The sequence below is a fragment of the Anguilla rostrata genome, chromosome 4 (genome assembly GCF_018555375.3).
Source record: "Anguilla rostrata isolate EN2019 chromosome 4, ASM1855537v3, whole genome shotgun sequence".
Lineage (NCBI taxonomy): Eukaryota > Metazoa > Chordata > Actinopteri > Anguilliformes > Anguillidae > Anguilla > Anguilla rostrata.
Genome location: NC_057936.1, coordinates 33,430,909 through 33,455,765, shown reverse-complemented (window position 1 = coordinate 33,455,765; position 24,857 = coordinate 33,430,909). Strand labels below are relative to the sequence as shown.

The 24,857-nt window shown below is 40.0% G+C and overlaps 1 protein-coding gene across 7 annotated transcripts in view; it reads right to left on the bottom strand.

The window, feature by feature from the left end:
- Positions 1-18,868, bottom strand: part of pfkpa (phosphofructokinase, platelet a) — a 30,801-nt gene extending 11,933 nt beyond the window's left edge. For 2 of the 7 annotated variants that reach the window (XM_064332334.1, XM_064332333.1), the window contains exons 1-15: positions 18,603-18,867; positions 12,762-12,835; positions 12,252-12,329; positions 11,203-11,392; positions 10,618-10,783; positions 10,347-10,391; positions 9,188-9,296; positions 8,095-8,190; positions 7,032-7,124; positions 6,725-6,850; positions 5,961-6,025; positions 5,554-5,623; positions 3,799-3,945; positions 2,208-2,278; positions 1,007-1,094 (exon numbers count right to left, since the gene is read on the bottom strand). In XM_064332334.1, the coding sequence (XP_064188404.1) occupies positions 1,007-1,094; positions 2,208-2,278; positions 3,799-3,945; positions 5,554-5,623; positions 5,961-6,025; positions 6,725-6,850; positions 7,032-7,124; positions 8,095-8,190; positions 9,188-9,296; positions 10,347-10,391; positions 10,618-10,783; positions 11,203-11,392; positions 12,252-12,329; positions 12,762-12,835; positions 18,603-18,693 (1,509 nt within the window). In that variant the 5' untranslated portion in view covers positions 18,694-18,867. Of the gene's footprint in view, positions 1-1,006; positions 1,095-2,207; positions 2,279-3,798; positions 3,946-5,553; positions 5,624-5,960; positions 6,026-6,724; positions 6,851-7,031; positions 7,125-8,094; positions 8,191-8,451; positions 8,548-9,187; positions 9,297-10,346; positions 10,392-10,617; positions 10,784-11,202; positions 11,393-12,251; positions 12,330-12,761; positions 12,836-18,602 lie in introns of all 7 variants that reach the window. The other 5 variants (XM_064332328.1, XM_064332327.1, XM_064332332.1 and 2 more) reach the window with 5 other exon arrangements.
- Positions 18,869-24,857: the final 5,989 nt, after the last annotated feature.

Genomic DNA, 24,857 nt, shown 5'->3' with positions numbered 1-24,857 from the left:
TCTTTTCCTTAAATGTGAAGCACTTTGCATTGAATATTATGTATGAAACAAATTAACAAGTAGAAAATTAAAGTAGAATATTATATTTTCAGAATCGCCAACAGCACATTAAAATGTACCAGTGTGATGAAGTGGAGCTCAATACAGTGTCTGAAACACTGTTAGGGCTCACTTTGCTCAGAGTTGGCAACGTGCACTCCTATTAATTGCTAGATATAAATAATTCCCTTTCGACTAAATCTGTAGTGCTCATAAAGATAATTGCACAAGTGCCTAACGGGTCTTGTTGGTCTCTAAAAACACAGCTTCTTACAATGATGGCTCTCTCATCAACAAGAACCTCGTGGTCATTTCTGCTGTTGGTGCGTGTGATTACACTGTGTACTGTAGCTTGTAGGCCATGTTCATGATATCCAGCTAACATAAGCATTACTCATTTTTTTTTCAACTCTGATCCCTGCCTTTGTTGGCAGCAACGGTGTTACTATTTGCCATTATGATTGTTTCATGCTCTTCGTATCAGTGCATTATATCCATTCATATGAGTCTTTTTCAGCCAGGTGAGAAATACGCTGCTCGAGTATGGTCCATGCTGTATTGCTATAGGCTCGTTTTTTGGACACCGCCACTTTTATGGGAAGGCACACACAGCTTGATTAACAAAGCTAGGTTATGTGAAGCCTGCTAACGCAAAGAAACCCTGGGTACGTTAAGCCTCCTTTGCAGTACAATCCCCTGGTCACTGATGCCATTTAAACTACAGCTAGGGGAAATTCTTACAGTGCACGCAATATTTAAAGGAGGGCTTGTACATACTGTATGTCAAGCCCTCCTATAAATACTGGAGAATCGCAGATCAAATTGGTATTCCACTCCACAAATTTTTTTTTTTTAAATGTAATAATAATAATAATAATAATAATAATAACAATAATAATAAATCCAAGTAAACAATTAAAGTTCCTTATCTGTACAGCAGAGAATTGATTAAATAATTGCTACGTACCTCAAATCCACCAATAATGAGCAATGCATTGATGTTATGTTTTCGCATTTGTTCAGCAATTTTCTCAACGTGCTTTGCAGGAAGTGTTCTGAAATGTAAGGATCAACAGTCAATTAAATTTGAACAAATAAATCATCCAGTCCATGCAGAAACAGAAACCAAATTAGTTGGTTTAACAACAGTTTTCAGAATTCATTAGAATGTTATTCAAGCACACATATATACAGTACATTTCATAACAATCCAAGAAAAATAGGTATTTAAATTATAAAAAAGGAAACAATATGTCCTACTGTTCTTTAAAAATAGTTCTAAGGGATTCTAAGGACTTTTTTTTATGAATTTCTATCTTATATTGGTGATCGTCCTCCTAATTACTCCCTGCCTCTGCCACAACTTCCTGCTTGTTAATAATGTAAATTAAATTAAATGCACAAGTTGATATTAAATTAAAAATTGCAGATTAACATAACATAACAAACATAATTTATTAGCCTATTTAGCATTCAGCTAGTTGTTTGTGGGGTGAATGTGTAATATTAAAACTAACTATAAAAGTTTAAAGATGTTTGACGATGTACTAGTATATATGATGTATTAGAGTGTTGCTAATTTTTGGGGTGTACTAGGTGTTTGCCAGGGTCTTACTAGATTATTTCAAGGTATACTACATGCTTGATAAGGTCTTACAAGCTAGTTGTGACGGTGGACTAGGTAGCTGCCATAGTCTTACTAGGTGGTTGCCAGGGTCTTACTAGGTTGTTTCTGTAAGTGAAAATATCTCAGCTTCACCATTACCAGAAATAAATGAATAATGAATACGTGGAAATAAAATATCACAAGGGTAAAATAAGTCAGCATAGTATTGACAAGTATAATGCAATGCATAAATCAGTAATGATCTATATAATCTCTTGTCTTCATAAAGCATTCATGATGCTTTTTGTGATCATAATGTAACCCCTTTGTAATGAATGCAACATCCATTTATGAATTAAATAACATTTTTACTTACATATCTAGCATGAACTAGATGTCTTGTTGTATCAAATGGATTTTATTATCTAAATTGGACTGTAAAAAATATAGAGTGAGCAAAGTGGTGAGCAAACCTACATGCAAATCCCCTCAGTCAGTTTGGATCACAGTGAAATACATTTTCCATGAACATGAATTCTACTATTTAAAGATATTTTTGTACCGTTTTGTTCCTAACAGTGATCCACCTTGGCCGGTCCAGCCACCAACATCTCCCCACTTGACCTCCTTTATCTAGGAGATGAAAAAACACAAGTGCAGTTAGACATTTTATTTAAATGGTTTCAAATTTGATTCTGTTCTAATTTACCCATTGAGATATGGTGCTCAACAAAATGGCAACCCGTGTTGTACAGTGAACTCACCTTTATTCAGTGGTGAGCAGTGTGAGGGGCTAGCATGCATATTCCTTTCTGGTATTCACACAGCATGGAGCATGGTGAACTACTGTACGATAATGCCCTGGTAATTCTGTAAACGTGCATGACATAATTGCTAAAGAGGATATATTATTAAAGGGCTTCTGAGTTAGCTGCTTGTATTGACACTGCTGATGGCAGTTCTGCCTATTTTCATGTTGCTATGTGTAAGGGACTTGTCCTGTTGACATGTGATATGATTAGACCGACAAAACTGGCTGACTCACGGATGAGTTAGATCCATGACACATTTCAACATTGCACACAGTAAAATTTCCAGTGTTAATTCTACACTGCATATGTAATTTAACATGGAGAGATTTGCTGTGCAGTGTGCTGCAAGATCATGGCTTGTTGGCACAGTCAACCACCACAAAGGGCATGTTCTCCTTAAGTGCAATGTACAACATGGTGTCATGTTGCAGTCCATGACGTAGTTTCAGTGAATCTCAGATATTTTCTGTAACTTGACCTATCAGAGCTTACCCCTGACAAAGACTTGGATCCGCATGGAACATTTGTGAAAGACTGCAACACAAAACCCATAAAAGAAGTACCCACCCATTTCTGAGAACGTGCTGCCTTGAATATGGTCAGCAGAGTATCAACAGTATAGCTGCAGGGTGTGTTTGGGAATGAATTAGTATCATATTTCTATTTAAAATGACATAATTGCAGCAATCATTTAGACCCCTTCACATATTATGCTCTAAGACTAACATACTGTATGTTGTGTTTTTGTACCTAAAACTGGAATATGGCAAAATGTATTTATTAATCTACAGTATATGTCTTTCGCTAAATTAAGTGACATCTGTCTGCCTTTACAGCATCAGATTCACTGAGGAAACCCTCACGTATCTCATTATCTCTGTCCCAGTTTATTTAGCGGCCTCCCACGGGACAGCGTGTGTCAGTCGTGCCTCTGTCTGTCTCTGCAGTACTATGGGAGGGTGTAATTGGCTTACAGTTAATCCGCGTGCTTTTATATTTCCTGCGCATGCTTCGTTGTGGGACCCTCCTGAGTGCCAAGCGCAGCTGTGAATGTGACACCGGCGATTCGCCGTCGTGCTGCGCGATCACCGCACCCCCTTCACAAACACTCGTTTCCCATTACAGATTTAAAATGAGCATGAATCAGCACAATTAGGGCGTCTTCCCGCAAATGGAATTAGAGACATTCCTTCCGATTTTAAACAAGCATCCGTTTTATCGCTGCATGGGTGTGTACAGTAGCTGTAGAGTAATTACACCTACATTACTTAGGTAGTACTCTGTCTACCATGTAGTTGTCCTGACTGGAGTGAAACATTTGTTGTCTTTAAAAAAACATACCTGGCCCTTGTAGAACCCTTCGAAGCCATCGCTGACAGCGAACATCGTGTGCCCCTCGGAGATGCCCACCCTGACGGCGGAGCGCACCGCTGCGTTCATGCCCGCCGCGGGGGCGCCCACATTCAGCACCGCCACGTTGAAGTTGCTCTGAGGGCACACGGAGCAACGCACTGTCACTAACACACTCCCACGCTGTCTGAGTATTACACTCTCCCTACGGCACAATGTCTCAATGTTACACTGTCGCTTTACCACACTCTCCTTACAGCACACTAGCACCCTAGCCACAATTGCACACGATTACTGTATCACAATAATACACTCACTCCACCAATTTCAGCACTAGAATATGATAAATAAACAATGCCCCCCTCCTCCCTTTCTCTCGGATATGGAATGGATGACGCTCCTCTCAAGGCATGTGGAGGAGAGCTATATCTCTTGCTGATGACAGCTTGTGTGTGCCAATTGCGTAGCTGGGAAGAAATAACATAGTGGCAGTCCAAGAAACCCTGGCCAATGTAAACCTTCTACCCCAGGTGGGATGAGGCCAGCTGTGTCCACCATCCCGGTCATAGTCTCCTCATGCCAGAGCAGAGGCTCCAGCCTGTGGCTAAAGGGCCCAGACTGTGCATGTTGGAAGCACCTTTACTGACTGAAACCACGTGGAATCTCCGTGTGATTGGCTGGCTGTGGCCAGATGGCCTTGTGTGGGCTAAAGCCTACACGGCAGGCTTTGTCATGCGAGCATCTCCCACTCTACAGTGCGAGACTGCCGCGTGTGCTGCATGCTCCAGACTGCTTTCAGTCAAATTAATCCTCCTTTAGTCTGCTGATTTCAGTTTATTATTTAATTCATTATAGAGTCCAGGAGTAGGGTAGCACCACATTGTGGTGGGAGGAGGGAGTGGAAATGGGTTAGAGAGCAGGTGTGGAGCTTATGAGTAAGGAATTGTCTTAGTGCAACCCCCAGGGCACTAAGGACTTGAGGGAGGGCTGGGGAACAAGCCCGGTTGAGCAGACAAGGGAAGCAAACACACACTATGCTCAGTAAGTAGCCAAACAAATGTATATTTGCAGGAACAATATAAAAATGCACGGACGTAAAAGAACTGACAAAATTAGCAGAATCATGTTAGAATGTTTAAAGTATTAACATTTCTTTTCCGTTCTTTTTAAAAACTTACCTCAGAATACTTTACTCAGCCGCCAACTACGATGAGTAAATGGGATGAACTAAAATGGAAAACTTTCATGGACACTTCAAATATGACAAACTAAAGTACCCTGAAATACTTCCAGCTTTCCAGCTTGATCACATTCAAAAGTTCCCAACCTGCAGAAACTAACTGTTATATTTTTACCGTATGTCTCATTATTTCATACCTCACCAAAATTATTGTGGAGATCGTGTAACTAAACTGGAAACTGTGACGATGCTGAGCTAAGCTTTGCAATGATTTAATCTATAATTTATCAGCATCATTTATGCATGTATTAGACAGTAATGCTTTCAGCATGCAATATGCCAAAACCATTAAAATAAAGTAGCAGGCTTGAACTGAAATTCATAAATATAACTCATAAAAGACAGTATTATAGACAGACACACATTAAGAACCCAAACAAGATTTACTTGGTAAATAAGTATGAGCTCAGCACACTGCTAAAGCCTCACAATAGGAAACAAGCTAAGCAGTGTATGAGCACACGTGCAGTGCTGTGCTCTGGTGGGTGAACGCTGCGGTAACTTACATGGGGAAGCTCAGACTCTGGCTTCCGATGAGCCAGGAGTTTGTACGTTCTCAGATTGTTTTCAAAACTCCTGTGGTAATAGAGAAGACAGAGATGGATTCATAAAACAGCCAGAATTCATTCTTTTCAAGAACACACTCCTTTTAAGGTATTTTTTTCAGTTAGAGAAAACCCAAGATCCCTCTAATTAAGAAGTCCTTAGCAATCACCAAATGGCTACCAGCCTGTTTTGGAAATAATGGCTATGTTAAGATATCTTAAAGGCAAAATGAATAATAATGTGAAGGTTTTATATTTTCACCATGTTCATACTGCTGGTCTCCCCTCCTCCACTGTCCGCATGTGAAAGGAAATCCCTCCATTTTGACTGAGCTAGTGAGAAATTTTTTTTTTCCAGCAGGCCTCACCTGCCACGCAGCCTAACTGCTTCCTCAAACTTCTTTTCATCCATGGCCTTCTGCACCTCTTGTGTCTGTTGGAAGAACATTACCTCAGTCAAAGAGGCTTCCAATGGCCACCCTACGATTATTACAGATCTTCATATTCATACTCCATATTCCCAAATATGATTTCTGTGCCAGCTACACTGTCTCTACTTGTAAGCACTTATTTCTTTTCTGTGCCAACATTTCTATAAACATTCTTGATGTTCGCTGGGACAGGCTCCAGCACCTCCCGCGACCCTGCCCAAGATAAGCAGGTATAGATAATAAATGGATGGATGGGTGGATTCCTGATGTTGAGCTGTTTTATTCCAAGAACTACAAAATTATACCTGAAATGGGAATATTTCTATTGATGATATGATGCTGAAATAATCGCCTGTGAATGCAAAAATCACTTCTAGAATTGGGAAATCAGTCATTAAACCAATCCCATTTCAAGACCATTGTGCTGCCTGGCCCATTTGGAATGAGTTTTATCTGCTAGTACAGTCTGCAATTTTACGCATAATGTAGAACAGCATAGCGTGTGATAATAACTACTCAGAAAAGGGCCTGATGATATGAATGAATTGGAATGATTGGAATAATATAAATGATGGAAAAAATGACTCCAACAGCCAATAAAAAGGCTAATGTCCACTAGCAGAGAGTGCTCACAGAACACAGCTGCATTATTATTTGTGGCCATCTCAGCTTTACATAACTGGCTCAAGGGCAGAGCTCACCATCTGCACACACTCCATAAGCGGCAGGCGGACCGACTGGTTTCCGGACAGGGACACCACGCAGGCCGGCGTATTAGCAGTGGTTTCCAGAAGAGCAAGCACAGCCTCCACTCCCATCCTACTCGCCTAGGAGGACACCGAGGAACAGACAGACAGTTTTTACACCCCTGAGGAAAGAAGCTCAGAGAACCTCTATCTACGATGCCCCACAGCGATTGCTGCTGAAATTGTGGTATAGTGAGCTTTGAGAACCCAACTAAAGCTGAAGTCAGAACAAATCAAACGTTGCCCGGTCACCTTAACTCACCAGAATTCTGTCGAAGGCAGAGGGGGTCCCGCCTCTTTGGACGTGTCCAAGGATTGTCACTCGGGTGTCAAATCCCAAGCACTGAACAACCAGCTGTGAAAGAGGGATGAGGGTGTGTTGCCATCTAACTTTTGCTGTCACAGCAATCAGATAATACAACAGTTTCCATAACACTTTGCAATTATCACTATGGCTCTTTTCCACCTTGGACCCATATTCATGTTTAAACCAATTCAAGAAACACATTTCATGTTAAAATACCTACTGTGCTTACATTTTCAAACTTAAATTGTAAAATTACACATTCCTATAAGATGGAAGCACAGGGGCTAAACATAAGGTAGCAAGAGCTAAAATTTAAATCTAATACAAATGTTAATATGAACACTAAAAACAGTAACATTGAAGAAATATGTCCAAGGCACTACAAACACTAAGCTGAAAAGAGAAAGATAATAGCATGCATTTAGAAAGTTCAGGCAAAGAGAAACAGTTCTAGACATGCAGAGATATAAGGTTTATTCAACCATGTACCTAAATTTAATTACTACACACACACACACACACACTACATTTACATTTTCTTGACGATATGACTATCTTTCTGCCTAAACTCATTCATTTGGCTATGTAACAAAGACAAAGAGAGGCACAAGCAGGAAAAAGCGAGTCACCAGTAAACCTCTGACAGGACCTGCATAAGAGCAACAATCCTGACAATGGAGTGATAGTAAAAAATAATCAAATTAACTGGAATCTTTCAGGCAGCTTTCCATATGGGGTTCAAATGGAGTTCATTACTGCCGAAACACAGGACAATCTAATCTTCACGTCCTCCAATGAATTATTCAGAGTGAACTATCGTGTGCTCATAGCTGAACAGCTGAGTTGGGAAGATTTAAAGATGAAAAGGCTTCTAACACTGCTAAGACAGCAGTGGTAGAAGCCTCCTTACCAGAAAGTGCACTTAAGCATCCCAAAGATCAGAATGAAGCAGAGAACCGCACACCGCACAGTGGGCAGGGCCAGGGCTGTGACATCAGGCCCAAAGTACAATACTTACATCCTTAATTCTCTCTGTGGTTATGGGCTTGTTGCTATTATCAATTGCCCCTTCTGCTACGATAATGATATTCAGCCTTTTCTTGCCTGCACGATTCTAAGAGGGTAGACACATGACAAAAACAATTGAAAGTTTCGCATTGGTTTTCAAAAGCCTGGCACCACCACCACTGAAACAGGTACATGCTTCTGGGAATCAAAGCCCTTTCTGTGTCCGAATATGGCCACTTTGTTTCATCCAGGATATGTGGCTGGGCTCACAATACTGTGATTGGCTTGCTCCACCAAGGTCATGTGACTATTCCACACCCGTGGTCCAGGCTTTTGGTTTTCACTGATGGCCTGTTCTGATACTCACGTCCTTGACATGACTAGAAGTAATAGCTTTTCCATGTCTGTCAAGAGCTCCTTCGGCAACTATAATAATGTTCAACCTGGAACCTCGGGATCGAGTCTGGTCAATGAAAGAAACACTGCCAGAATGAGTGTAATAGTTCCATCTGGCATATACAGTACAGTATAGCACAAAGACAGCAGAACACAAAAGATAATGTGTGTAAAACCAAACTAGAATGTCCATGATACATTGCACTAGTCAACAACAATGCAGAAACAATATTAATATGTTATACATATATGATTTACATACAGTGCTTAACTTAAATTAAGGTAAGTTAATGTCCATTCCGTTATGATGCATAATTGTGTAAATTAATATTTTTCTTGACTGAGCTTCAAGTGGTCAAGATTTGTGAATCATTATCAAATGAGACTGACACAAAGCTGACATGCAAATGTGTATTTGAAATTGCTTTTATAAGTAATGCTAAGTTACATATTACAATAAAAGACTGGAAAAAAAATATTGATTAAATTGTAGATTTAAAATAATTTACCTAATCTAAAGCATTTTGATCGAAGTGCTGAAATTATTTTTAAAAATTCAGAACAGTTAATCTGGTTGAAAGATCAAAGCAGTAGAAGGTACTCTAGATTTATGTTCAAAGTGGAGGTATTCTGAAATCTATTGTAAACAGCTCAATGGAGGTTTGGAGAGTCTGGGTGAGAGGATTTACTGAGACTGCTCCCTTTACCTCAGAGAGCTTCTGACACATCTGGTCCTCCCAGTCATCCTCAGGGGGCATCTCAGGTATCAAAACCCAGTCAGCTCCACAGGCCAGAGCGCTCACCAGGGCCAAGTACCTACAATGCACATACAGTACACACACACACACATGCATCCACACATACAGGCACACACATACACACGTGCGTGCACACACAAACATACACACACACAAACACATGCATGCACGCATACCAGCACACACATACACATGTGCGTGCACACACACACACATACACACACACACATGCACAAGTGTACGTGTGCACACAGGCACTCACACACACATGCATGCACACATACAGATGTGCGCACACACACACACACACACGCACACACACACACATGCACGCACGTACACACACACACATGCATGCACACATACAGATGTGCGCGCACACACACACACACACATGCACGCACGTACACACACACACACACATACACACACTAGTCATTGCAGGTCAAAGTACTAGTGAGGACCAGGTGCCAGCAATGCACAGACATGCATTATAGTGTGACGTAGATCGTTCACGAAGGCCAGGCACACAAACATGTATGCTATGCTCATGTACACTTCAGAATGCTTTCCAGACCTAACACACTAACAGCAAACATGCATTTTCTTAAACACACACACATATGCCCAGCCCCAGGCCAAGAACAGGCATTTACAATACCTACACAAACTGTACTATACTGTACTGAAGTCAGCCAAATTCCACAGTCTGAGACCTATGGTACAACACACACATACACAGTCAAACAAATAAATACTACAAATAGGGGTCAGACACATTCCACACACTGGCAAGCACGTGCAACAGAGATAATTTAAAAAATCACACACTGGAAAAAAAAACGAAAAAATAACAAGCATTTTAGTCTTGTATTTGGACTAAATCTTATGTTGCTTTTCTGCTAAATCAGGCAAAAACCTTGGACGCAATTCAAGATTTGCCAACAGGGTAAGACAATTTCACTTGCAAAGAAAAAAGTAACTTAAAACAAGCTAATATTTTCTACTTGAAAGAAAAATAAATATTTTAAGTCTCATTACAAGACTAAAACACTTGTTAAGACAGACAGTTTTTGCAGTCAACAACCGTATGAACAGTATTCCTTACCCACAGTGCCTGCCCATGACCTCCAACACAAAAGTCCGCTGGTGGCTGAAGGAAATGCACAATGCGTGGAAAAGTGAGAATCAAACAGATTCTTTAAAAATGCCAATATATGATTGAATGTGTCACATAATCTAACACAGAAATGTAGATGCAGCATGCATTTGGCTACTGAACTGTATGCAAATCAGCACAATCATAATGCAATTACATGGAACATCCACGTAAATGCGAGGCTCCTTCCTCCTTTGAGCAGTTTTGTTGTTGTTGTTACCTCTGAGCAGTGGTCATGATTGCATCCACAACTTCGATAATTCTGTGCAGGGCGGAGTCAGTCCCAATTGTCATGTCGGTGCCACAGAAGTCATTGTCGATGGACCCCACCATTCCGACAATGTGCAAGGCGTAGTACTTCTGTGCGGCCTCTCCATCAATGTCACCTGTCCCACAGGTCAACACAAACAGTCACTGCTATGCACAGGGTTTCCACACAAACACAGTCACTAACGTGCACAGGGTTTCCGGCACTCAAACCAAACACTTAGCAATGGCACATTTGCTGCTGTTGGATTGTCTAATTGCGCGTTGTTTGATAGCTAAGGTGTTTCCTCATGCTAATCAACATGAACAGGCATTCGCATTCAACTGAAGGACAACAGGCATTCATAATCTGATGCAGCTGGGATAGGCACAAAATCTATTGTCTGCTTTTCTTAAGAACAAAAGTAAGACAAATTTAAGAAAAGTTTTGTCAATGAGGCCCATTAAGATCCAATTACGTAATAAAGGATTGCGATCACGCAAAAGCCGAAAGCATGGGGTTGTGTTCCCCTGGCTTTTGCTGCTCTCTGCTCCTTACCCTGCTCGACCAGCTCCTCCAGGAGACCGCTCCACTCCTCCCTGAAGAGGTTGGCCCCCGTCAGGCTCCCGTCTCCTCCGATCACGCACAGGTTGGTGATGCCCCGCTGCACCAGGTTGTGGGCAGCCTTCAGGCGGCCCTCGTGGGTCCGGAACTCCTTGCAGCGCGCGCTGCCTATGACCGTCCCACCCTGCGGGCAGACAACGCATGCTGCACTGTGCTGAGTGAGGCCTTTCAGAGATTACCAACACCAGCTAACTAAAAACACATCTGGGTGGCTCATTTGGTTGAGGCACCATGCTGTGGCGCATGGATGTGAGCCCCACGTTCTCGGATGGAATCTGGACCATGCCTGTGCTAACCAGCGATAGCACTGCCCAGGGTACGGGAGGGTTCAGTCAGATAGGGGTCCGGATTTCATTGCTATCTAGCCACCCCTACTGGTTGACTGGACACTCAAAATGCCAAAGTCACATATCAGATGTCTTCCACTGACTGAACTCTATGGACTGCAGTGTGAAAAGAAGTCTGGGTGTCTGTCTAGAGTCTCCCAAATAAGCAGAGGGGATCACACATGAACATGACATGTTCAGCCCCATGTTGGGCAACAAATTTATAAAACCAGCACGGAACCGTCCAGACCCACAGGGCAACTCCGCAGACACATTTTAGCTGGCACCACCTGCGCATGCGTCCTACTAAACGACGCACCACCTGCGCATGCGTCCCTCAAAACGTCTCGTGAGTGAGTGAGTGAGCACAATTTCCCATGCATAGGAAAAAGCACATCTGGAATAACTCAAAGAAACAACATCTGTGATGTTGTTTAACAGTATGACTAATGCAATAATAAAGTGCACTGCATTCATCGTATACAGTATACATACATAAAGTAAAAAACAGGAATCCATATAATCCCCTTAAATGACTCAAGTGCTAACATTTTCATCTAATATAGATAGCAAAAATACCTGATGATCACAGGCAATACCATCATACATCATCTGTGGAAAAAAACTACCACGTTTGTTGTATCTTACAGTACTTACCACTTGTAGCATGCTTGAAACACTCTCCCATGTGGCTTCTTCTATGTTATCCCCTCCATCTACCATTCCTTGGTAGCCCTGTCAATGCAAAATACATGAACACTATTATGTGTTGGGTCACTGACTCACACTGTGCAGATGGGGAGTGGCTTGTGGAATCCATTTATCTTGTTACAGAAACCACTGAGCTGACATCAGAGGAAAATGCAGGCCTGCGTCCAATTACTGCCTTAAGTCGGTTACATAAGATTACAACGGGAGACCGCTGCAATGCAAACGCAGCAATCATGTACCGTGTAGTGGCTCATGGCCTGCTTTCAGAAGAGAGTTCCTTGATTGAATTACAGGACAAGTGGCAAATTAGAAGAGCCTCTATTGTATGATACACGTATCAGAATCTGACAGAGGCGCTACTGAACAGGCAGCTTTCCCACCAAGCTAAACGCCTTCAATGCCAAGCACGCAGCGGGCACTGGAATGCGTCCACATACGTTTGGGGAAAAAACAAACCTCGTGAATGAAGTAGACTTTGGCTCCCACATAGATTCCCATGCGAACCACAGCACGGACAGCAGCGTTCATACCTATGAATTCACACAAAAAAAGACAAACCTTATTACATGGTCAATTCCATGCTGAACAATTTGATCTTAATGATTGTTTCCCTCATTTCATAGGTCAGCTTAAATTAGGATTTTCAATAGGGAATACATTACTGCTTTAATATAGTCACAAATTAGACTCTAGCAGGAAACGGTGCCGCGGAAAATTAGTGAAGCTTAAAGAGTAGCATTAAAGAGTCCATCTAACCATAATGTTGATCCAAATGAACAAACTAAATCTAACAAATTTATTATTTTCTTTCTTTGCACCGCCACAATTGACTGTCATGGAATTGAATTTAAAATATTGTGTAAATAATAGATATTTAAATTAATATCTGAATATTTTGATACTCCTTTGACATTTTGAACGTGGATAATTCAAACTAATATTTCATCATTTAATTAATTTCCATAAAATTCTTATTCCCCTTAAATTTTGTGGCCTATGTTGAAGCTAACTATTCTAAGGACTGGGCGCCATTTTGGATCAGACTGACGACAAGATCACATCCATATTGAAGAAACTGGTCATGGTGACTGGGTGCAATGTGTCACTTCCTGCCTTACAAAAGGAGCCCTACCATCTCTTTTTTTTTTCCTTTGCTGCTCGACAGGCGAGACATGCACAAGGCACGGTCTCCAAGGACACATGCCCAAAGACAGAAAAGGCCTCACAAATACTGTAAAGGAGCACACGTCTCTTAGGTTATAGCAACTGCCATCCGTTCTAATTAAGTAAAAGCGTTATCCTGCAAGTAAGCTAAAGGAACTGCATCCACGTGGGATAAGTTTATTTACTTTACTTTACACTTTACTATCATTCTGCAACATAGAAACAAGTAAACGCACATAGCCTAAGTACACAACATGGTCAAAAGCATGTGGACACCTGATATCCAACATCTCATACAAAATCATGGGCATTAATATAGAGTTTCATAATCTATCTTTTCATATAGATAATAAAACCATATATTGCAAAACTATTTTCTTGAAATAAAGGGCACAACTAAATCAATTTCAGCACTTGTATTTCTAAATTATAGAGGTTTTGTTATATAGGCTAAGGCAATATGCATCAAGGCATATTAAAGGAACACTGAGAAAAGCGATAAATTAAAGACAAAACACAAACTGGAGAAAGTAGTTAAAGAAATATTGTACAACGTGCAATATTTAAAAAAAGTAATTTATTCAGCAAAAAATGAAGCAAAATCACTACAGTTCATAATGGAATTATTTCACTCAAACACACAGTTAGAATGTAAACTGAAAACTGTGCAAAATGGGCCAAAAAATTGTGTATAATTCTGCACTTATACTATACAGTGTAAACAAAGAGTTGGAATAGGCACAGTAAGCATTGCAAAAGCTGTTTGTAAATGATTAGGCCTATTTTCCCATTTCTAGCGCTAGCCATTTCCACAGCCAAAACATTTGGTTTCAGATCCGAGTTTCTTCTGTGAGTGTGCGTGTGTGTGTGTGTGTGTGTGTGTGTGTGGCTAAGCAAGCCATCCTCGGCCTCAGAGCAACTAATTTCCATGTTTAGTCAAATGCTAAATAAAGCTCCACCCACTTGGCACACGCTGTTATTCACTGGCTTTTCAGGAAACTGGAGAAACTGTCAGACCGTGCCTACACTGTTAATGCCAAAGTTTAGATGCTTCAAAGGCCCACACAACACTTAATATGCCGTGAACAAACAACTGGAACAGTCTGTAACCACTGCTGGGGGAAGACTTTTAAAAGTCAGTGAGCGGCTAAGGCTCATCTTGCAGTTACTAGGAAACCAACCAAGACTGAAGATTAGACATTTAACACAGTGTGTCTACACACTGAAGTAGGAAAAGCTGTGGTGTAAGTGAAAAACCTACAATTCATAGCCTCACTGTCACCCCCACTCAGACAGGCCTTCTCGGCCTAGCTTGTGCAGAGAAACTTTTCCAAAAATGGAGGACTGTTAAACAGATAAAAACTCACTCATGCCCAATTTCTGATTACTGCTTTCATAACCTCTGGACACAGACCACTAGATTTGTGGCTTATTTGGTTTAATTACTAACGCATCAATCAACAGCATTGTTTAGACATCAGGTTCTGGTGTGAGCCCTTACGTTTCAAAGAAAGATTGAATGTAGTATTGCCAGAACACCTTCCCATGTAAGGTATACTTACATACTATGTAGTACTCTGTTGTCTGTTGCCTCTGTTTAGAAACATTTTTGAATCCCACACAGGTGGTAAAATTGTGACCCCAAAACTATGTATGTACAGTGTTCATTTCTTTTTCTTAGCTTCATAGAAAATTCTTCCAGGCAAGAAACCTGAATGAGAACTATTAAAGTCCAGGAAATGTAACAGGCAAAGTTTCTTCAGACTAATTTACAGGCACAGTTCCTTTGTGCCTCCTGGGTGACATGTCCAAAGAAGGCATGAGTCCTTGGTGTAGTGACCCCACAGCAAGGCACATATCCTGTGGCCAGGGATCCCTTAAGGCAAAACACAATTGAGCTCCAACTATCCATGAAGTGTACACTACAGGTACAGTGACTGGTAGCAGACTGCCTTCATTTCCAAGGATGTGGCCGTTAATGTGTGTTCTCCATAACTGGTGCAGAATGTAACAACAACTAGTTAGGTCTAGAATGACGGATAAACAATCAAAATTCAGAAAACAAAAAACAAAAATAAGGGGTATAAAGCTGTTTGAAAACACATAAGAAAATGTGCTTCCTACCACACATGCATATGCATGTGCATGTTCAAATTTTACACACACAACGATATGATACAGGAAGCTGTGTCACTACTTCTTTGAGAGCAGCAGTCTCAGGTATTTCCATCTGATTTTTAGTTGGAAATAGTTCCAAGTGAAAATAAAATTAAGTTACTTTTGAAGAATACTGAGGGAAAATACTCAGGCACAAAATTGAAGGCATAACGTACTGCGCAAGCTGCTTTGTATTGTATTGCTTCATGCTACAAACCTCAAATGCCCCCGTACCAGCCAAGGTAAAGGTTGTCAGAAACTTATGTAAATATCTAACAAAGACAAAGACTAAAAGATACAAAGCTAAAAACATAGATAAGGTTATGGTAAGATAAGGTAGGTTCTTCTTAATTCCCAAATTTGTCCTAGGAGGTATGGTGTGATTGCTTGGTAAAGTGCATACAGTTTTTTCTGCATGTCTGGCTGACATAGCAACCTGGGTGTCAACCCAGCAAATGAAACTCTGTCTGGGGAAGACAGAACTCCTGCTCTTTCTGGCAAAAGGATCCCCCTGGATTGATGCTTCAATTACTATTCACAGCTCCACAGTGTCTCCCCCCTGCTTAGCTAAGAACCCTGGATGTGACTAGCTGGATGTGTGACCCTGGATGATCAGCTGAGATTCTTGGAACACACACTGCAGCAAACACACAGTCCTGCAGGTTCTCTCTTCAAGACATCAGAATAATCTTTCCCTTACTCAACTAAAAGGCAACACAGCTACTTGTACAAGCTCTTCAAGCTTGCTGCTTAGCCTACTGGCCTGTGTCATCAGGCCACTGCAACTGGTCCAGAATTCTGCTTCAATTCAAATCTCTCACTCTGGCACACCATGTTGAAAATGGTACTGTCCCTTCCTATCATCAGATGATTACGCTATACACTCCAACCATACAGTAACTCTTTGTTCAGTATTCTCTTGCTATTTGGTTGCCCTCTCCCCAGAAGCACCTGACAGGCACTTAATGTGGTCCTGGCTCTTCTTTTCCCTTGTCCCCCAATGGCGGAACAACCTGCCCCAATCAGCCAAGAAGGCAGATTCACTGGCTGTCTTCCATAAAATGTCTAACAACTCACATTTTTGTACGACACCTGAATGATTCAATTTTTAAAAATAAAAAATGTTACCCTGCTCTCCCTTTATCATAGATCTTGAGGCATGCACCTTGATGGTTGCATGTATTTACTTCTAATTTTCTCTCTCCAGCTCTTGTCTTGTTTGCTTACCAAGCGAAATTGACTTTTGTAAGTCGCATTGGCTAAAAGAATCTGAATTGTTCTAAATTACTGTGCTAGCAGAAAGCTTAACTCCTCTGTACAAAAGCTAATTCAGAAATACAGAATGACCCTGAAAGGTCATTGCAGGCCTACTGCAATATGGCAGCCAATACACCTTAGGATCCATGCATAGCTGCCAAAAAGAAGAAAAAAAGGTATTTCTTAAGCAAATTCAGACAAGACATTATTTGTTTTTGCTTGAATTCAGTGATCAGTAACTCTGATATTCTCTATTTTTGTAAGCTGCTCTGGACAAGAGCATCTGCTATGCGAATGAAATGTAAATGCTAAACACCACCTGGAAGGCCTCATGCATAAATAATGACATTAGCATTGGTAGGCAATATTGTTTCACGCATTGTGCTGAACTGTACCACAACATTGTCAAATTAATATTATAAGTAAGGTACAGCTGTGACATACCATAAACATACAGTGCATTGTCCTTTCAATAATATTTTAGCATTAATACTAAGTGCTTGGTATGCAAGGTATGTTAATGTTGTTAGGTAAGTTTTTATTTTATATTTATATTTAAAGAGGCTGTTTCATATGTATTCATGTTTATATGACAACCGGGACATGCACCGTGCTTCAGGAGGAGAATCACAGTCACATACAAACAACTAATTTGCCCATGATACGCCTATTGTCCTTATCCCAGTAAAGGCTCGTACTGGGCCAGACCCGGATGCTATTTTTTCAGACGCCTTTCAAATGCGGAAAACCTTTGTACAATTATTTATACCCTACTATGTACAAAAACTCCCAATACAGAATTCATTCTGCAAATTCTGAGTGCAATACCATCGGAGAAACCACATTAATCGTCTCATTCGAGCCACAGTAGTTCTGATGCGAGGTTTCCTCTGACGCAGCATGCACAACCTGCAGCGACTGCAGCCCCTCACTTACACACATCTCTCCTCGCGACACGCATTCACATTGAGATTAGCGAGGAACTGTCTATTCTTGTTCAATCTAATTCACCGTGGAGCGTTGCGTTAAGACTAGCTACTGTCAGTAAATATCTTACTAATTGTTCACTGATGGGTGCAAAATACCACAAAAGCAAAATGATGCACTGTGCAAGTACAGCAGGGTCAGTAGAATCCTGGCAACATTTGTAACTTCCTGTTCTGGCCAAGTTGAAAGTCGGTGATGTCAGTAACCACTTCGCAAGAATTCCTATGACTACCGCGCCAATGTCACTGCGAGGATGCTGTGAAACAAACGTAGACAGTGCCAGCAACACAATGGTCACATGAACTTGATGAAATTCCGCAATGCAGCAGCAAGCCATTTCTAAAATAACAGTACAGTAAAAAATATTATCAGTGTCAACGACTTTTCATTGGGCATATAATGAATTTAAATGTTAAAAATTTACGTATATGTTTTACTGAAATATTTTCATTTAGCTACCTGCTTTCCAAACGCATATACGCATCACTGGCCTTGAAAATGCATTTTTTTCCTGCTATATCTGGCCTGCTAGCTTGCTACCATATGCAAAAAAATGAAGTCATAATACTAATTAGGTAGAGCTATAAAACAGTGGTTGTCTAAACACTAAGCATCCATGATTTACAGTGACAGCAAAATCGTTATTATGACCAACCGTTTGAATTAGTCCCCGGGCTCAACAAAGCTGAAATAATTGAGTCTATTTTCCCACTGTATCCATAATTTGCCTACCTTGAGCATCCCCTCCACTCGTCAGCACGGCGATGGCTTTCCCAGCGCCGGAGAGATTCTCGAAGAATTTCTTATGATCAGACTGTGCCATGTTTGTTTTAAAATAAAATGTTATCAGATCTTAATATGAGTGAACTTGAGCGTCACATAAATGCGATACAACGAACGATGCGGTGCAGGTGTCAGAAAGAACTTGCCGCTATCCCCTTCCTGTTTCTCCCTGTCCACCGGTCCTTGGCTCTGAAATTTTCTCGCAGTTCAAGGCTGCAACTTTCCTGACCAATTGACAGTGTATTCACCCAATAGCATGTAAGATCACGTACTCTTCTGACTGTTTTAACCAATCGTGGAAGAGAATCCTAGTGGCTCAATAAGGCGATGAAGACGGGGATAAAGGTAGGCTAAATCATATTAGGAAGAAACCGTTTTCAATTTAGTCAGCTGGATGGGTGTTACATCTGTTGAGTAGATTACAGATTATTTACCAGTATAGTTGTATCATGCATTGCTAACGAATAGGTAAAACCCCACTGACTCAAGCGCTATCCTACTGTATATCGACCTGTTCAGACCATTGTTGGATTTATTGTTCGTAGGACAGTTAATTCAGCAGGCATTCTGGTCTATAATTAACATTTGCTAACCTTCAAGTAAGTAAAACCGTTTTGTCCAACAACGTGATAATGCATGTGCAATACTTCGCAGCTGCACTTTAATTGGTGTTTTGTACTTGACTGTAACGGTGGGGTGACGATGATGTCCCTAAACAAACCCCGCCCACGAGGCGCACGCAACCGCTCGCAGGTCTGTCTATCACAAGGGTAAATTGCGATAACTGGCGAATATTTTATGGACATAGACATCCTGTATCTGAGAAGCTGAGTCCGTTAGGAAAGATTTCCTGATAATTTACTGAAGGGAAGGAGTGCCACCAAAACTATGATGTTAGTTATCCTTTCACCCAGTCACACGCACCCATGATAATTGTATCACCTCTGAGAATACTAGTTAGAAATCTAGGCGCTGCATTTAATTAATCCCAGTCTGTCCCAGAACTGCATATCAAAGAGATCACAAACTGCCCTTTTCCACCTGAATGAACACTGCTGTTTCAGAAAATCCTAACAACGCTCAATGCTGAAACGCTGTACTGAACTGTAATGTGTCATTCTCCAGCCCTCCATCTGCTGCTTCTAAGAGCACCTGTCCTGGCATCCCTATATTGGCTCCCAATTCAAGCCAGATCTAATTTTCTAAGGTACTAAGGTACCAACATCTAAGGTACCTTTGCTCACATATAAAATACTACATGAGTTTGTGCTAGTCTACTTGTCAGAACTCATTGTACCTTATATAGCATCACAGGCTTTGGGGGAACAGAATGCTGGCCTCATATCTGTGCCGGAAACAAAGAAGAAAACTGCAGGAAACTGCAGGAGAGCTTTCACATATCATGCCCCCTTTTTGGAACACTCTACAAAATGAAATTAAAGGTCCAGGCAATTGGATTCAATATGTGGTTATATTCCCAGAAGTGACGATTGATTGTCTTAATGTTTCTTTCAAGTTTTTAACCCAATAATAAGCAAAAACTTCAAAACATATGTATTCTCCTTACCATTCAGTTTGCCCTTGACCCTGTGCCCTCCTGCATTTTTGTATGTATGTATTTATGTATGTATTAATCACAAAAAATAGGCTATGTGTTAAGTGAAATTTTTGCATTTTCAAATTGATTAGCCCTAATACGAACATTAGCCTGCTCTCCATAAACTCTGTATATGTCTACTGTACTTCAAACAACATGTACTGCACCACTGGGCAGATAGCTTAAGATTCAAACCTTCTTTCAAACCTTAGGCCAACCCGCAGTGCTCTGGCTGTTTTCGGTAATTTATGCCGACCTAGATGGTCTCTTTTGGCCACCATAACTTTACTGAATCTGTTTTCACAAATTGAGTGCTTGTCACTTTGGACAGAGTCAGTGTGACTGACTGTTGCTACTGTCGGCATGCCTGCCTGTGACACTGTTGCTGGTGTCCTGTTGTTCTCATCTAATGTCTGTTTAGAACTTTAGAACGATGGAATTAGTCAAACTTGGAGAAGCTAGCCTGATTTTGTAAGTTAGCATTATGTCTCCCTATGTGAAGTCTATGGAAAACTTTGGTCTCCAAATTTAGAATTTTGTGGCCTCATTCAAATCTAATGAAGTCTACAGCTATGGAAATATAAAAAACATGCATGTCTCAAAATGACCAATAGAATGAGGGTTCTTCATCAGGATCCGTTGGGTTTAAATTGAGTTATGTTTGCGCAAACATACCCCACTTAGTATAATGTAGGCTATGTATGTATGTCCTATGTATGGGGTATGCATGTATGGAGTATGAATGTACAGTTTATGCGAGTTGCTCCAATGTTTTTTTTTTCCTTTATTATTCTCTTGTTTATAATTTGTCTTTTAGCCACTTACACTTACATGGTCATGTAAAGCCCTTTGAGACATTTTATGTGCAAAGGGGCTGTATGAATAGCCTAAATAAACCTGAACCTCTGATATGGCCTCCACTTTTACATTCCTGAATGCCTCACATTTTCCCACATTATTCAAATGAAATGGATGGCTCCTCTTTGTCATTTGAATTGCTGTGCATTGCTATTGCATTGGGTTTGCTATTTGCCAATATCAATTCAGCATCCACAATAGTTGTAAGTTTAAAATGTACAAACATGTACAAACATCCATTTGATGTTTGTACATTTTGTTGGGTATAAGTCTTGTTGGGTAACTTTGTGTTTCATATCAGGTCCCCCTTGCAAAAGAGATTTCAATCTCAATGGGGTTTTCCTGGTGAAATAATGGTTAAATAAAAAAATTAAAATAAATCTGTGCCCTTTGCTTTAAACATGATGAAGACGAATATTAACATTATGACCCTTTTCTTTCCCCCTTTCATTTTTTGTGGCCCCGCCCCTCGTCCCTCTTTGTCATTCCTCAGTGTAACCTACATGGATGACTGAACACTTGCGGTGTGTTATTTCAGAATTCTTTGCCGCAAAAATAAACTGCAAATACTTGAGATGCCTTGGCTTCAGTAAAGCGTAACAAAATGAAAGTGTTTATACTTCTGATGAGTTAGTGCTTCAAACTGACATAGCCATCAGCTGCATTCTGTTATATTCTGTGACCTGATTCCCATAAATAATATATATTTGAGTGCATACAAGGACACTGGTAGCTGATGATCTCTGTTAGACAATGTTACTCAGCACCTTTGTCAGACTCCAGCTTGTAACAGAATACTGTTTGCATTAGATAGCTGGGCTTAGATTCCTTAAAGTGTTTCTTAAAAAGTCTCATATAAATAATAAATAAAAAGTCAACAAAATTATATCCTTGTAAACTACATTGCTAAAAGAGAGATAATTTGTATCTCAACATATGCAACATGAAAGAATCTCAGGTAATTATAATGGATATGGGATTCCCAAAATCACTCAAGGGATATATGGCAGTTTTTTTTAATTTTTTTATTTTACGTTATATAATTTAGTGCTTAAATAGAGTTTAACATCGTGCTGCTTATGTCCGTTAAACCATTTGTTTTACTGTTGAATTAAATTTTCTGCAAATTGTTTAGTTTCAATGACCAGGTATCCACACTTCATCACCTATAGGTCTATCAATAGCAATTAAACATTTCAGCCCTTTCAAAAGGAGTAATTTGGCACAGCACATGGCAGACCAAGAAAGCATTGGTTCTCTTACATCATGTGGCATTATGTGGGTAAATGGTAAGTGACCGATTAAAGAAAACAGCTTCAGGAATTTCAATTAGGTTTGAAGGAAATTCAGCATACACAGGGCTAACCCATGCGTTTGGGAACCCCTGAATTAGATATGTACTGTTAATGAATGCTGATATACAAACAAGTCAAACTGCACAATCATTAACTGATTAGTTTAGTTCAATAGCTGGGAATGAGGGAGGGAGAGGCTGAGATAGGAAAAAAAAACATTTTATTAAAAGACAAAAACATGAAGTAACACAAGCAAAGCCCTGACAGGGTGGGTCATGAACAACCAGAAAAGCCAGTGAAAAGTATTATTGAATTGAATTGATTGCATTTGCAGGAATTTGCTTTGCATTTTAAAAAGAGGCTCTGGTTCGCATACACTTACAACGCAGTGCTACACAGGCAACGCAGACATAGACACTCAGGCGACTGGTCAACAATATGTACAACATACAATATTAGCACAGTGACAGTGCAGTCAGCTACTGGTTCACCTTACCATTGAGAAGTTTAGTGGTCCTAGACATGAATGAGTTTGTTGTTTCCTGTATCGGGAGACACAGGCGACTCATTTTAAGACCTTGCAATTAATTTGCTTCCCCTGTAGGGGATATGAGAAAGTAAATTCTCTTTATGAAGCATATTTAAAACAACTGTTGAAGTGCTGTACAAAATGTATGCAAACAAAATCATTATACATATATGCATACACAAACACAAACAAAAGAACAAAATGTAAAATCTTAAGATAAAAACATTTGAACATTTGGCAATGCTCAGGCAGACAGGTGTGTTGTGAGTCTTGATTCAAACACAGAGATGGACAGGCCGGGCCTCATGTTGAGTGGTAAGATGTTCTGCAGTCTTGGAGCAAAGACCACAAAAGCACAGTCACCCTTGAGCTTTAGCTAGGACCATTGAACAGCCAGAAGCAACTGGTTTGATGACCTCAGTGGCTCAGGAGTAGTTTAAGGGCAGAGTATGCTGGTAATATAATAGGGAACCAGCCCATTGAGTGCTTTAAAAATAACTGGAAACCAATGCACGTATGTTAAAATAGGAGTGATGAGTCTCTGGTCTTAAGCTCAATAACCATATGTTGTGATGTTTAATACGAGGGACATTCACTAAAAATAAATAATTATTTTGAAAATATTTTCACTGTAACATGCTTTTGTCATGAAAGATACTTGTATTATGTCAAGAAAATTTTACTACTTTATTTTCTGCTGGGTCTCAGGTGCATATGATGACTGATGGTGTTGAATAGATAAATATTCAATCATATGAATTTCATTAGGCTGTATTGCATTCAGTACTAATTATGCATATGTCGCTTTAAGTAACCTAAATGCATGGCAGCATATGGGCACATTGGTAGCAGATAACAAGAAATAGCTATTATCACTGCCATTGTCTGCACACAAGTTTATGTATGTTGTTTGAATATCTAAATTATATTTAGGTGTTAAGTTTGTTTGTGAATTTCATTATTGCATTAAATAACAAGTGTTTAAGTGTCATGACTGAGCAAAATAGACATTTGTAGACTTGTACAACTAACTCAATATTATTGTGATCCGAGATACATGCTTTGTATATTCATGTTACACTTTTCTTTGTCGCGCCCCTGTTGTGTCAAATTTATGGTCTTGTACATCCGTCATCTTGGAACTTCAAATCAATATTGAAAGTTTAATAGTGGAACAATTTGACAGCTTAGGAGTTCCGTTCTGTTTGATTTCAATTACAATTAGCCATATCTTTCATTGTTTTTTTCCATCAAAGGCATCACCAAGATGAACATTCAAGTCATTTTTCTCAACTTTTAGGGGGGTTAAAATCCACCTCTTTCTGCTTAGAGGGAGGACCCCCCACCTCTACCCAATAACTGTCCTCCCCTGTATCCCCTGGGGTATATTCATCGTCATACAAAAAAAAAAAAAAAACATGCCAACATTGAAGAGGAGTCTTACAATTTTAATTGCTTCTTGATTTTTAGATGGTGTTTATGTTTTAATGTATACCTCAGCCTCTTTATTGAAGGCGGTAAAATGGGATTTCACTTTAGTAAATTTGCATTTATGAATGTAAAAATTTGCTAAGAAAAATATACGATGAATTAAAAAGTATTTCTTTTCCATGTTCTGTTGTAATTTGAAAAAAACAGAAATGTTTTATAATGATAGTTTAAAATTTAGAAGGATATTGTTTAAGATATATGTGCACATATATTGCCACAGTCTTTGGGACTGTTCATATTTCCATAATAAATGGGTCATAGGCTTAGCACTTCGGTCACAAAAAGTACAAGTACAATCCGAATTCAACTAAAAAAAGGATTTAATTGGGTACCACCAATGTATTGTTATAAATGAGACTTCTTTAATCTTATCTATGATAATTTTTTTTGTGGGAGAGTTCGTATGTTCTTCCAGCATAAATTGTTAGTTTGAT